General features: G+C 38.7%; 1 protein-coding gene across 6 annotated transcripts in view; it reads right to left on the bottom strand.

Moving 5' to 3' along the window:
• The window catches only part of VPS45 (vacuolar protein sorting 45 homolog), a 73227-nt gene extending 61748 nt beyond the window's left edge, over positions 1-11479 (bottom strand). For all 6 annotated transcript variants that reach the window (XM_007485363.3, XM_056819325.1, XM_056819326.1 and 3 more), the window contains exons 1-4: positions 10436-11479; positions 6661-6795; positions 6269-6329; positions 762-841 (exon numbers count right to left, since the gene is read on the bottom strand). In XM_007485363.3, the coding sequence (XP_007485425.1) occupies positions 762-841; positions 6269-6329; positions 6661-6795; positions 10436-10528 (369 nt within the window). In that variant the 5' untranslated portion in view covers positions 10529-11479. The remainder of the gene's footprint in view (positions 1-761; positions 842-6268; positions 6330-6660; positions 6796-10435) is intronic.
• Positions 11480-15643: the final 4164 nt, after the last annotated feature.

Here is a 15643-nt window from a genome sequence, read left to right as displayed (position 1 = left end):
TAATAGACACAGCTGTGGAGAGAGCACAGATTATAAGTTTCAGCTGAGATGCTGATGGTATCAGCATAGGAGGGAATTTCCATATCAGGAATTCTTCACACTGATGAAATCACAGGCTCAGACCAAAAAAAAAAAAGAGTGATCAAGAAAGAAGCAATGGCAGTAGCAATAGTAGTAGTAGTTGTGGTATTAGTAGTAATAGTAGTGATAGTGGTATTAGTAGTAGCAGTAGCAGTAGCAACAGAAGAAGGTATGTATTCAGGCCAAGCACAGACTAAACTGAGCAACAATGTGCCTACATATAAATGATTTTTCCATTTTTTTGTGAACACCTCATTTTCAGGGAATAAAAATATAAGCCATGAAATAAGTTGTCTAATTTATCAGATTAAAAAAAGAACAATGCAATCCAAAGCACCCTCTTAGGAGGAGGGGAGTGAGTACACTAGTCACTTATTAAATTATGCTCTTCTAGAAAACCAAAACAGTTACTTTTCTGCCTTTAAGGTACCAAATTCTTCCCAAGGTGCCCATATCCCAGGCTTATTCAAGGTCCTCAATACTATCTGTGAAGAAGCAGATGCCATGACCCTGGTCTAAGGTAGTGCATTATATAGCAAGTATTATCATTGCTTAGGAATCTCTTGACTTTAATCTAGGTACGAGAGATCTATTTTTTCCCCTGGCTCATTACCTTGTAAGTTAGAGGGAAAAGTTCTTTAAGGAAACATAAAAGATACGTAGGGAACCCAGATGTTTACCTGAACCTCAGCCACAACTTCCTGTTCGTCAGCTTCGGCCAATGACTTCACATCACTCTTGCTGATTACGTTACTGAAATCTGAAACAGACACAGGAGCTTCAGGAGACTCACAGGAGAGCCACTCTTCAGCAATCAGGCATAAATGAAATTGGCAGTTAGGGCTTAATGAATAAACGAGGCTGGGTATACATATATGCCAACATCAAAAATTCAAAAATTGGGATTAGGGGATGACCATCTTAGTAGGGAGGCTACTACCATTTGGAAAGTTTATTATGATTAAAATCATAACATATATTCATTTGAATTTGTTATTGTAGAAGTGTTCCAATATAGTAAAATAGCAATAGACTTTGGACTAATAAAATGTTGAGGATGACTACCTCAAACCAAATTTAACGAAGGTAATCTTTTTTTTTTTTACCTCTTACTTTCTGTCCTAGTAACAATTTCAAGACAGAAGGAAGGGCAAAGGCTAGGCAATGGGGGTAAAGTGATTTGCCCAGGGTAATACAGCTAAGAAGCGTATGAAGCCACATTTGAAGTCAGGTCCTCTGGGCTTGGCTCTCTATCCATTGTGCCATCTAGCGGTCCCCATAGATTATCTTTTAATGGATAGTAATCAACAGTGTGCTAAGTACTAAAGAAGAATAAGCTGGACTGCTCTTGCTTCATATTTCCAATCTAAATCGGATAAACCCACAGAAATTAAATAAGGTAAGAACTCTTGAAACACAGAAAAATAAGCATCAGATTTACTATCCCATATTTGTCTTAACTCAAGAATGAAGGAACTCTCTCTAGAGCAAAAAGGGGAATTTCCTTTCAGGACCCATTCAATTCTTGGCCTCAAGGCTGAGGCTTACTGCCAGGAGACAAAGCAAATGAATGGCTCTATTACACATGAATGCTTATGTGTTAGAGAATCTCTGCCCAATGTGTGGAAGGCATTAGGGAGGAAAATGCCTACCAAAACCTATGAACCTGGTACTAGCAACCTGGAAAATTCTGAGAGGACAGGCTATGATGTTGATGTTAAGCTCACTGTTAGGCTTCTGAATGATGATTAGCTTTAAGGAAACAGGTTGTTGTTGTTTTTTTAATGACAATGTGTGTGTACATAGCTGAATATAACTGAAGTCTCTAAAGCTCCTAATACTGTTCTGATGTCCCAAAAGACTAAGCCTTAAAACTGGCTGAGCAGAGTTTTCTGAAGGCTCACATTTTATTCTTCCCCTTTGGAACTTCATCCACCAGATTATTTTCCTCTAACTGTACAGATCAACAATGACACCTAGAGGCGAGAAGACATAATTCAATCAACTTTATCGAGTGCCTACTATGTGTAAGGGGCAGCACTAACATCTGAGGGGAAGTGAAAGCTTTGTGTAAGCATCACTTGAGTTCAAGATAAAGGAAGATAAGGATTCTAAAGGGTGAGGAAGGCAAGCATCCCAGCCGAACTAGGCAAAGACCCAGAGATAGAAGATGGATTGTTGAGTCTGAAGAACAACTAGCAGAGCTCTCAGGCTCTGGAACACAGAGCCATTGTAGGGAAGTCACATAATATAAAATATGTATGGAAACGTAGGTGGTAGACAGACTATACAGGGATCTTTAAAGAAAAAAAAAGAAAGCTTTATTGATGGCTTTTGTTTTCTATGCCACAATTCTTTCTTTTTTTAAAACCTTACTTTCTGTCTTGGAGTCAATACTGTGTATTGGTTCCAAGGCAGAAGAGTGGTAAGGGCTAGGCAATGGGGGTTAAGTGACTTTCCCAGGGTCACACAGCTGGGAAGTGTCTTGAGGCCAAATTTGAACCTAGGACCTCCCATCTCTAGGCTTGGCTGTCAATCCACTGAGCTACCCACCTGCCCCCTGCCACAATTATTTCTTGAGCTCCAGTCCAATGCCAACACTGAAAACTCTTTTAACAAAGCAAAACCAAACAAAGCCACTGTGTCCAATGACAAAGCCAGACCAAGTTTACCACCTCTCAAATGAGAGAAGGGAAGTGTGTTTTATCCTCTCTTCTACTGGACCACTTGATCCAGTAGATTGTCACTGTAATCATGCCTGCTATCTTTTATTGTTTTTGCTTATATCTCTTTGCATATAAGCACTTATGTGCTCTCTTCTGTTTATGCTTCCTTCCCTCTGCATCCGTTGTTCTAATTTTTATGAAGGACTTTAAATGACAGGATGAAGAAATAGAATGTTATTCTGGAGAAAAAAAGGTGACATTAAAGATCTCCAAGATGTCAGCCCTATAGCTTAGATATGTTATTAGGAAATATTTGTCAGTTCTGCGGCAGACATATAGGAAAGTGAGAGAATGGCAAGTACATTCATTTGGGTTATTTTGGTGACCCAGATAAGAAAGTGATTGGAGTCTGAATGAGAGGAGTGTTTGTAAAGAGAAGAGGATAGATGATGGAAGGATAGAATCAGCAAGACTTGGTAACTGATACGAGTAAGGGAAGTCAAGAATAACTTCAAGGTTATCAACTTTGGTACCAAAAGGGTAGTAGCATCCTCAAAAGACCCAGAAATTATTGGAGGAAGAAAAGCTTGAATTAAAGAAGAAATGAGAATGAGTTCCATGATTTTTGGAAATGTTGAGTTTGAGATGCTAATGAGTTGGTTGACAGAATTGGTTTTTGAAAAAAAAAAAAACCGCCTGGGTATATAGATTTGAGAATTAGTCTAATTAAAGCCTTGGGTGTTGATGAGCTCATTAAAAGAGATAGGGAAGTGAAGAAAGCCCCCCCCCCCCCACACACACACTTAGGGGACACACGTGCTTAGAGAATGAGAGATGAATATGGATCCAGCACAGGAGACTGAGGATTAGCAAGACAGAAGAAGAGATGCAGCAGGGAAAACTGTTTTGGAACCAGGAGAAGAGATTATTAGAGGGAAAGGATGACCAATTATGTCAAAAGTAGGAAAGAGGATAAGGAGGACTGGGATTTAACAGTGTGAACTTTAAATTACTCCACCCCACTTAGATCTTACTTTATGGGAAGATAAAGTTGTAAACTCCTTATTGAACAATGAAGATACTTAGCTCTCACTTTATAGTGAAGCTAGAACTTTAAGCTAAATCTAATTTTAGTATCTTAATACAAAAAGATGTTAAGTAACTATAAATGTTAAATTAATCACAAAAACATATCAAGTAACTAAAAAAAGATGAACTTAACAAAGAAGTGTTAAGTAACTCTAAAGATACAATCTAATCAAAGAAGATGAGAACTAAAGAATGGGCATTTAGAGGAGACACAAGAGTAAAAGGGGCTATATATTTGGTTCACTGGCTCTCTCCAAGAGAACTTTCTGGCTTTTTCCCCAGAGAGGTGGCTCTGGCTGGTCACTTCCTGTGAGCAGGGTTGGGTGCCAGTTCGATACTGGAACTCGAGCCTGGAGGAGCTCCCTCAGACAGCTTCCTTGAGAAGGTCAGTGATAAGACTTGTGAGTGATAAGACTGACTCCCTTTTCCCTTGGCTTTCAGGGGAGGCCCCCTTGGCCAAGGCCTTGAACTCCTGCCTAGTTCAGTCTGAGCCAGAGCAATTTAAATTAACTCTTTCCTCTCTCCCTCTCTCATTTCTTAACTTCTTTCTTCTATATTAATTAAAATCACCATAAGCTTCCAGCTGACTTGGGTATTTTTATTATGGGATTTCCTTGGTGACCAAATTAATTTAGTTTAGGTCACAACCCTAAAAATTATCCTTACAGCAGTTACAGGATCATTAGCAGTTTTGAAAATAGCAGTTTCAATTGGTGTTAGAAGTTATAGTGCAAAGGGTTGAGAAGTGAGAGGTGAGCAAATGGAAGCAATGACTGTAGGACACAGCTTCCTTGTCTAGCTGTGAAAGGCAGAAAAATTACTTTGGGTTTGGCAGAGCCAAGAGAAAGTTTATGGACAGGGGGAAGCTAGGTATCACAATGGTTAGAGCACCATCAGATCATCAATCTGCCCTCAGATACTTCCCAGTTGTGTGACCTTGAGCAAGTCCCTTAACCTAGATGGCCTAGCCCTTACTGCTCTTCTGTCTTGGAAATGATACTAAGTGAGAAGGTAAGTGTTTAAAAGAAAAAAAGGCAGTTTATGGATAGGGAGATATAGGCATGTTATAGGAACAGAAAAGAATCCCATGGATAAGGAAAGGTTTGAGAGGGCAAGTTTCAGAGGAGGTGGAAAAATGGAATCAAGGGTTAGCCTTGGCAAGAAGGGCCACTTCTTCCTTAGAGACTCCACACTGAGAACCAGAAACAAGAGCGTATAGTGCTCCCAGACTCCTCCAGTAAATGAAAACTATATTAAAGTGTACTTTGTTTTGCAATAATTGAACCTCGAGTAAATCTTTGGGCTATGATACTGCCACTTTATGCATTCCTTTAAAGAGGGAAGAATCCATATAAATCCTATATAACAATTCTGGCTTATATCCAAACCTAAGAATTGATTGGTGGTAGGCATTTATGATACGTATGTTGATAAATTTATACTTCCAGTTCACAGAGAGAAAAAGCAAGGGAATAAGAATTAGTTTTAGCTTTGTAGGCAAAGCAAAGTCATTCAACATACACCTTTTTTGCTATGATGTTTATTAATATAAAAAAATTATTGAATTATATATTGTGTGTGGGGGGGGCTCTTTAGCCTTAAGGTGCAAGAATCTGCAAAGGTCTCATGTGAGAGGAGGGATCAAGGATGAGCTCTGAAGGAAATGAGGAGATCTTTATAGTCAAACAACTCTATCTATATAGACATAATCCTGTATCTCACATGGGGTCTAGCACAGGGCCCGGGCATACAATAGACCATTAACAAATGTCTTTTGAATGGAGCAAAAAGGCAAAGCAGGATAGGAAAAAATTGTCCAAATTACGCTGCATTCTTTCCCATTCTCCCACAGTAAGGAAGGGACACCTATGCCTCAGTTTATAAAAGTATAATATAGATATATTTCTGATTAGTGGCATGAAATATGATCACTTTCATATTCTGAAATTTACAAAATGCCTCAAAAAGAAATAAAAAACTTATTTTTGATGTAATTTCTTAAATGTCAATAACTGATGGTGATCATATTTAGCTCTCTACATTAGGATGATGGCCACTTAAGCTTTCAATAATCAAAATAAAAGGCAATAGAAAAGAGAAAAGCAAGTACATAATGATATGATTTTTGTTTTTGTTTAAATACTTACTTTCCGTCTTGGAGTCAATATTGTTGGCTCCAAGGCAGAAGAGCGGTAAGGGCTAGGCAATGGGGGTTAAGTGACTTTCCCAGGGTCATACAGCTGGGAATTGTCTGAGGCCAAATTTGAACCTAGGACCTCCCATCTCTGGGCCTGCCTGGCTCTCAATCCACTGAGCTACCCAGCTGCCCCTATAATGATATGTTCTGATGATCCCTTAATCCATAGATTACAAGGTATATCTAACAAAAAAAATTAGCTTGCACAGAACCAAAAGGAAAATTATATACTTACAAATAAAATACACACTATATTTTGGTCTTCGGAGCTCCTGAATTAGGTAATCCACATTTTCCTTGTCAAAAAACAATGTTAGAATAAAGACTTCAGTAAATAAATAATAGTAATGATTATCCATTCAATTATTCATTAAGAGGTTACAATCTACCTAGGATTATACTGGATGCAATGAGAAATATGAAAAGGGTAGTGTAACCTGGGAAGCTAAAATATATTTTTAAAGGCCAAAGTTTTAGATTTTAGAGGCCAGAATGAGGATAGCATACATACAACAAAGAGCAACAATCCAAATTGATCTCGACTCCTCTTTGTGTTCTCTATACTGTGTTCTGCCTTGAATACAAAAATCTGCATAGGCCTGGCTATAAGTTTAGTGTATATAGTACCTTTGTTGGTCGAAGAAAACAAATGGCTTTCAGGTGCTTCATGGTCTCCCGATTCAGAGAATCGATACGTTCAAAAAGATACACTTCCTTCTGAAGAATCTCTGATTGTGTATACACCATACTCACGATGCCGGTCTAGATATAAAAAGAATAATACCGTTCAAGAATGACAAGCCCCAATTTTACCACAGAATCCTTTCTAATATCTCTTTGTGACTAACTTAATTGAGTACTTTATATGCCATCAAACTGAACCAATCAACAGGTATTTAGCTTTGAGCCAGGCAACTATGTCAGGGTTGAGGATACAAAATAAAAAATTAAAAGTCCCTGCACCTGAGGAGGTTATATTTATTCGGGGAGACAAAACACACACACACACACACACACATACACACACACACACACACACACACAAACACAGATAGAATGACAGTCCTAATGTTTTTTGAGTAATAGCAGGCTTTTACAGGAACTCTGCAGTCCTGTATTATACTAGAAAAATATGTACTCTCTACATATTTAAACTTGAATTCCAGATAGACTTTCTGCCATTGTAAAAATAGCTGACATTATACACTGCTTCAAACCTTATTAAAAAACAACAACCCACTTACCGTACATTATCTCATTTATTCCTCAAGAAAACCCTGTGAGGTAGTATTAGTATCTCCATTTTATAGGGAAGGAAACTGAGACTCAGGTTAAGTGATTGCTCATGGTTACAACCATGTTAGGATATGAAATATGGCCTCCCCAGACTCAAATCCAATGCTCATTTCAATATACTACTTACCTCAAGTTTAATTTGCATTTTAAAAGCTTGAGAGCAAGGGACAGCTGTGGCTCTGTGTGGTTAATAGCACTGGGCCTGGAGTTAGGAAGACCTTAGTTCAAATTCAGCCTCAGACACTTGTAAACCTCAAAATTTCTTAGACTTATAAATGTTGGAAATTTCACCATTGGGAAATTTCATACTTGAAAAATTTCCTATTGATAGTGGGTCTTGACTATTGGAATGTGAACCCCATTGGCATGGGAGGTTCCTTCTCCTCCCTTCTTAAGATTACTTTAGGACAGAAACCTTTTGCTGAACAATGGAAAGGACTTTGACCTATGCTTAAGCATAGAACAGGAATTTCTTTGAGTCATGATTGATTTTAGAATTGATACAATGGAGATACTTGGAATCAATCTCCACCCTATTCAGTCCTAACAGGATTGAGTAAGGGCTGCAGCCTAGATCAAAATTTAATTATTCCAATCTCTACCCTACTCAGGTTAACAGGATTTAGAAAGGGCTGTAGCAAAGGATCAAAGATTTAATTATTTGAAAATATGACCTTCAACAGACATGTGCAAAGCCAGAGACCTCTGGGCGGTCCTGGGTTAAGCTAGAGCCTCCATTGGCACAGGGAAATTGATGGACAGGTGATTGGTAGATGTGAGGACTGAGGGGAGGGAACTTGGATGGTTTCCTTAAGGATAGTGGGGTCTGAGGAGGGGGGTTGAGGAGTTTGTCGGAGTGGTTGCGGTGTGCTCTGAGAAGCTTGCGCTGAAGGAAGCTGCAGGTGGGGGCCCCGGAGACTGTTTCTCCATTTTTGGTCACGTGAGTAATAGGGACTGATCTCCTTTCATTGCCCCAGCTATCTAAGGGCTTGGGCCTTTTGGCCCAGCCTAAACAGAAGGGGTATTTAAGCCTATTCCCTTCTCTCCCTTTTCTCTCTCTCTATCTCTAATTCCTTTCTTCCTCCTGTTGTAATTAAACTCCATAAAAGGTTGACGGCTGACTTGAGTTTTCATTTAGGAATTACATAGCTGAATTCCTTGGCGACCTTAAATTAATATATATCAGTCTTTTAAAAGTGATTTCCTTGTCACACACTTTCTAGCTATGTAACCCTGGGTAAGTCATTTAACCTCTGAGTGCCTAATAAAAGAATCCACTGGATGAGGAAATAGAAAAACACACCAATATCCTTGCCAAGAAAACCCCAAGGATAACTATGTCTATAGGGTCACAAAGAATCAGAGACAACTGAATGACTGAACAATAACAATGGAGCAATAATCTGTAATGTGAATTTCCAAAAAAGCTCCAATAAAAAATGAAAAGTCTAAAATGAAATAACCAGGGCAGCTAGGTGGCTCAGTAGATAGAGCCAAGCCTAGAGAAGGGAGGTCCTGGGTTCAAATTTGACCTCAGATACTTCCTAACTGTGTGACCCTGGGAGAGTCCCTTAACCCTCTTTGCCTAGGCTTTACTGCTCTTCTGTTTTAGAACTGATACTTAGTATCAATTCTAAAATGAAAGGTAAGAGCTAAAAAAATTTTTTAAGAAATACATCCCATTCACCCATGTCATCTGCCTTGAACCTTTGCAGCACCTGACTTCTCGAATTCATATCTCCAGTCTCTGGGGAAATTAATCTACTCAGTTTTGGCACTACCTGGAGATAAGTCATCTTGATAAGTGATTGATAATTAACTATATTCACTCAACTAGATGACCCTTTACATTTCTCTCCTATTCCCCTTTTTGATTTATGGCTCAGGACAAAATACTTAAATCAATAGTTCTGTGGCTTTCCAAAAGTCCATATCAATTGCCTTCTTTATGGATCCAAACTCTCTTCCCAGCCCAGTTCCTTGCCTAGCCACAACACTCTTAGAGACAGATCTTTTGTCTCTCCAGTTAAAATAGAGGCTCCTCAAGGGCAGGGGCCATGTCCCTTTTGGTCTTTGTATTCTCAGTTCTTAGCAGAGGCTGGCACTGAATAAGTATTTAATTGATGCTTTTAAATTCATTCATCAGGCTCATACCTGCTAACCTTTTCTTGAATGGGACTTCTATAAGCAAGGCCTTGGACCACTAGCTAGTAATTTTCCTGGTCTTAACGTCTCTAAGGAGTTTTAGGGGAACTTATTTAGTTGGAAACCCACTAGGCAAGGTATATCCAACTTGGTTCTGTATAGGATTCAAATCCCACCTAAAGGAAGCTAACGAATGTTAGTGCCTTCCCTTTAAGATTATTTCTAATTTATGTGTACATACAGGGCAAATTGGAGATAATCTGACAAATACTATATTTTTGGCATGTATGTATATATTTATACATAGATGTATATCTCTATATATCAGATCATTTCCAATTTGCCTTGTATGTGTATACACATATACTGAGTATACATATATACACACAATATATGTATGGTACACATGTGTACATGTACACACACATGTGTACCATACATAACCATACATATATAGTTACATAGATACACATAGGGGTAAATTGGAGATCATATTACATACATACATATGTATGTGTCATTCTATATGGAGAAGAAAATGGCAAACCACTCCAGTATCTACGTCAAGAAAACCCCTTATGGGGCCACGAAGAGTCGGACAGGCACAACTGAAACACTCAACATCAACACTGCACAAATATTATATATATATATGTGTGTGTGTGTGTGTGTGTGTGTATGTACATATATATGAGTCTTCTGATAAGCATGCATATAAATTCTCTATACATCTTTTGTACAATGGAGTTTTCACATTGCCTCCCTATTACACTGTAAGGTCCTTGAGAGCAGGTATCTTTCTTTGTATCCTTAGCATTTAGCACAGTGCCTGGTACATAGTAGGGTGTTTAATAAAAGCTTACTGACTGTAAACATTTAACGAAATACTAAACCATCGAGGAGAGCCCAGCTTGGGGAGAGCAGAGAAGGGGGCGGGCTACGGAACCAAAAACAAACTCACCGTCTCCTTATCCATGAGAAGTACTTTCATGCTGGGCCCACTGTCCTCTATCATTTTGGAAATGTACTGCTTCACGGCAAAAACCACGTTCATGTTGGCAATAGGATGGTTTTTCCACAGCCGCTCTCTCCCCACTCTCCTACAACAGCAAAGAGCCGGTCTGTTTATTTGGCAGGGCCACCTTCCTGCACGGTTAGAGCTTTTCCTTCCGGGCGTGTGATCGGCCGCGAAGCCTGCTGGGAATCGTAGTTTTACGTCAGGAGCTTGCAAGCCAGAACCTGTCTGTAGGGGACCGCCCCTCCGGAACGTCAGGTCTCGAGAAGCTATTTTTTCTTCTTTTGTTTGCGCTTTTTTGTTTTTCCTGATGCTTGTTTGGGAATGGCGTTGGCGGCCTCCCAAATTTGAAAGGAACTAGATTTAACGTGGGCCCAGACGCCAATTTTAGGTTTGGGAGTGGGTGGGAGCAGGGCCGAATATAGAATTTTCCAATGAGCACCACCCTCCTCCATGGCTCCCCGTTCCAAAGGAAACATTAGGAGGCATCCATTCTCGAGTTTGCTTTACGTTTAGGGACTGAATTTTCTCATTTCAGAAACTATGGGGATTGAGCCGCGTAGATCTCTAGGGCCCCATCAGACAAAAGTTCCAGATTCTAAGAATCATATTTGATGTATATGTTTAAAGAGAGTTCATATTGGCTTCCGCAAAAAATTAAGAGACTGATGAGAAGGGACTTCCCTGTATCCCCTATAGAGGCAATTGACGATTCTGGTAAGAAGAGTCCGGATTATAATCACAGAAACCAAAGGTGGGGATTGCCCAAATGCTGAGGCCTGGGTGACGACCTTTAAGAAACCAATTGACTCTGGGGTAGGTCTGGGTCGTGAGCTACTGACCTGGGGGCGGAGCAGAAAAACGAGCTCTTTGCTTAGGGGGCGGGGCAAATACCCTAGCAACCCGACTGAGAGCTAGGATGGGTCTAGGACTACAGAATTGGTAGCGGGTGCAATGGGGGCGGGGCCACAGTGTGAGCGACTACTGGGCGAGGGATTGAGATTAGAGTTCTCTGGTTGTGGAGCGAGCTAACATTACTGGAGGCGGAGCAAGGATCAGAGCTCTTTGCCTGGGGGCGGGGCCTAGATTCGAGCTACCAGAAGGAGAGCAAGGCTGGGATTTGGACCACCGAGCTGACAGATGGCGAAAACTGGAGGCGGGGCTGGGGCACGATCTATCCATTGGGGGGCAGAGTTGAGAGCCGACCTCTTTGCCTCTGGGCGGGACCGAGTCTGAGATCGAGGCTGAAACTAAAGTCGGCGAGCTGGGGTCGGGGCTGAGATGCCCAACTAGAGGATTCGGGGGCGGGACTCGGGCTGGAGTTTCTCAACTGGGGGCGGGCCTGAGTCAATCCCGGGCTCCCAGACCGGAGTTCGGAGGCGGAGCGTGCGCGTGAGATTTGGGGGCGGGGATTCCAGCTGCCTGACTAGCTGACTGAGACCCTCCGTAGGGTCGGTGTGGGAGGGGCGCGCGAGCCCGCGAGGGCGCTTTGGGCGGACGGGAGCCACGCGCTGTCTTCGCCCCGGATGCAAAGACCAGTTAGGATTTGAATTCCGTATCCTGCGCTCCCAACGGCAGTCGGGCTGAGGGGATACTGGAGGAACCTACGTCCCGTATGCGCTGGAAGGAAAGGGAGTTTATCGGGTCCGAAATGGGTGGTGGTACTCTGCATTCCGGGAGGGCGAGAAGGGATTTTTTTTTTTCTCGTAGTACGGCGGGGGAATCTCACATATTTTGAATTATTTATTAACAGGGAAACTTTGCAATGGAAACAAATCTTCTAGTGCCCAGAGGCTAAATGTATGCATTTCTGTGTTTGTACCTCCAGGTCTCCTCTTCACCATGCCATTTCTTGAAAAAGAGGGTAAATGTTTGTCCTTGCCAAATTTATTTAAGATGAGGTGTGAAGTCAAACATTGGCAAAAAGTATTTCCCTTCATGTATATTGTAGTCGTTCATGTGCAATTTATTAAGTGGTTTTATATATATGGTATTTTGGGATATAAAAAAAATCCATGAACACTTGTATGAAATCTGTCAAGTGAAGACTTGAACATATTAACACGCTGGCAGATGTAGTAGTTGACTTAAGGAAATTCCATTCTTTATTTTATAAAACTATTGTATTTAAGACTGTTGTAAATTCTTCCACTGAACCTTTTATTACCATCAATTAAACCTTGAGGAACATACTTTTTGGGAAATCAGAAACCACTTCAGAATATCACAGAATTGGAACAACTCAATGTGTGCAGAATTATCAGCTTTTCCCTTCCTTGTCCATCCAACAAAAACAAAATTTTGTTTTTTTCTTTGGAGATTAAGAAAAATCCTTATTGAAATGTTTAAATGATAGTATTAAACTAAAATATTATTTGGGAAAGGTCTGCTCATAGTATATTAAAATGTATTTAACATCAAATATCCATGTATTATAGAAAACAGTGAACCTGTGCTGATGAAAAATGAAACACGCCTGCAAATCTTGTAAGTTAAGACTAACTACCCCCAACCTCTAGTGCTAGATTTTTTTTCCCTAAAATTTATTCTCTAATATAATATATAAGATTATCCTGATTTTTTTTTCATTTTTAGAAAGAACAAGGAGCAGAGAAAGAGACTTGTTCATGAAATTTGTACTTTTTTAGATAGCAGCCAGTCTGTAAGTAATAGTGTCTTGTATAGACTTGTGGGGGTAGGAAAAATGCCTATTTTCCATGGAATGATCCTTGACCTCGATTTTTACATGATATAGGCATACTAGTACATAGACCTTAAATGTTCTAATGGAAACTAGAAATAGTTATTACAAATTCAGAGAATGATTATCGTGGCCCTTTGTCAGCACATTCTCTTTCTGAAAGAAATTTATAATTAAAAATATTTTTATTAGGAATTTTTTAAAAATCTCAACATCTTTACAAATAGAACTGAAATTGATAATAAAATTGGAGTAGGGGCAGGGAAAAGGAAGGGAATAAGTATATCATGCTTACTATATATCAGGTCCTATGCTAAGTGCTTTTTACAAATATCTCATTTGAGCTTCTCAGTAACTCTAGCAGGTAGGTGCTATTATTATCCCCATTTTACAGTTGAGGAAACTGAGACAAATGGGTCATTTATGACTTGCTATTCATTCAAAATAAACTCAAGGTTACTTGTTTTAGTTGTAGATATGATACTTTATCTTGCCTTTGGACTTGATTGATTTTTTCTTTTTTTTTAAACTTTATTTTCTGTCTTAGAATCAATACTAAGTATCAGTTCCATGGCAGAAGAGCTGTAGGGACTAGGCAATTGGGGATAACTGACTTGCCTAGAGGAACACAGCTAGAGGTGTCTGAGGCCAGATATGAACCCAGGACCTCCCATCTCCAGGCCTGGCGCTCTCCATTTGATAGTTTCTTTTCAACCAAAATCAATAAATAAAATTATAACTAAATTTTGGTGTAATTTAGATAATACTCTTAAACAGTTGCAAAGTGTTCACTCATGTTTATGTATCATTACATTAGTAAAATTCCAATATAGTTATCAGAAAAAAACTTTTTTTACTAGGTCCAGGAAATTGATGCTTTAAGGACAGAAAACAGGAAATTAAAAAATGCGGTATTTATATTCATATATTTTATTTAGACTTGTAAATAGCATGTGTTAATAAGTTAGAACATGATTACTTGAAATTTTTTCATTTTTTTCCATTGTACATGTGTTTAAAAAATAGTATTGCTTATTTTATATTTATTCAAAATCATCTTTCTTTCCCTTAGAACTCGAGACTTCGATATAAGACAAAGGGTATGTAATCCGAAATGAGCTATATATTTCTTATTGGAATTAGACAATATTGGCAATTTTTGGCTAATGAAGTATTAATTAACTATATTCTTTATGGATTCTCCTAACTCCTTTCTTTCTGTTTCTACTTTAATCTTTTCTTAAAAGGACCAACCTGTACATGAGTAGAACAAAATTAAAATGTAAACCATTCAGTTTTGCTCCTTTTGAGCAACTCTAGAAAAATAATTTAAATACAAATTATATAAATTAATGACTAAATCTTTCAGAACTATGAATTTCATGCCACTTGTGGTCCCTATTAATAGCAAGTATTGAAAGGTGACTACTTTCAGTATAATTTCCAAATATCTTTTTAGCCACTATATTCATTTTATCTTATATCAATTTATACTGTAATTTTTTTTAATTAATGGAAAGGAAGGATTTTCTTTGCTTAATTTTTTAATTATGTGCAATTTTTAAAAGATAAATATGTCCTAGAAGATTGTATTCCAAAGTGATTTTGAAAGTTAATTTGCTACAATAAGAAACAGGAAGACTTTGTCAAATTTCTCTTTTTTTCCCCAGAAACTCTTATCTTCTATTTTAGAATCCATATTGATTCTAAGACAGAAGAATGGTAAGAGAGAAGCAATTGGGGTAAGTGACTTGCCCAGGGTCACATAACTAGGAAGTGTCTGAGGCCAGATTTAAATCCAGATCCTCCTGACTCAAATCCATATTCTCCTGACTCCAAGCCTGACCCTCTATCCATTATTTCTATTTATTAGTTGTATTTTATATAATTTATTTATTGATGGTATCTACATAAAGGTTAGTGGAAGAATTTACTGATAGAGAGACACTTATATAGATAGGTCTTAGCATTAGGAATTACACTATTTAGTGAAGTCAGTCAAATAAATCAACAAGCATTTATTAAATATCTAATAAGTACTAAACAAGTGGATGCAAAGACCCAAGAAAATTAAACAATTCTTTACTTTTAAGGAACTGAATTCTTTCAGGAGAGACATACAGAATATGTATATCTATCTATATATACACACAAACACATATATATAGATTAAATACAAAATAAATGTGAGGTTAGATGCAAAATTAGGAAGGAGACTAGCATTTGGGATCAGGGAAAGCTGTATGTACAAAGTACCTAAGCTCTGTCTTGAAGGGAAAGAGAGATTCTATGAGGCAGAGATGAAAGGGCAATGTGTTTCAGGCATGGGAGTTGATACCAAAGCATGGAGATGTAAATCAAGAGTGAATAGCAAAGAGGAAACTAGTTTATAGTCAAATTGTAGAGTACTCAAAGGGAAGTTTTAAGTAAAACTCTACCCTCTAACCAAACTC

This window comes from Monodelphis domestica, chromosome 2, assembly GCF_027887165.1.
Source record: "Monodelphis domestica isolate mMonDom1 chromosome 2, mMonDom1.pri, whole genome shotgun sequence".
Lineage (NCBI taxonomy): Eukaryota > Metazoa > Chordata > Mammalia > Didelphimorphia > Didelphidae > Monodelphis > Monodelphis domestica.
This window is presented reverse-complemented; position numbering and strand designations above follow the sequence as displayed.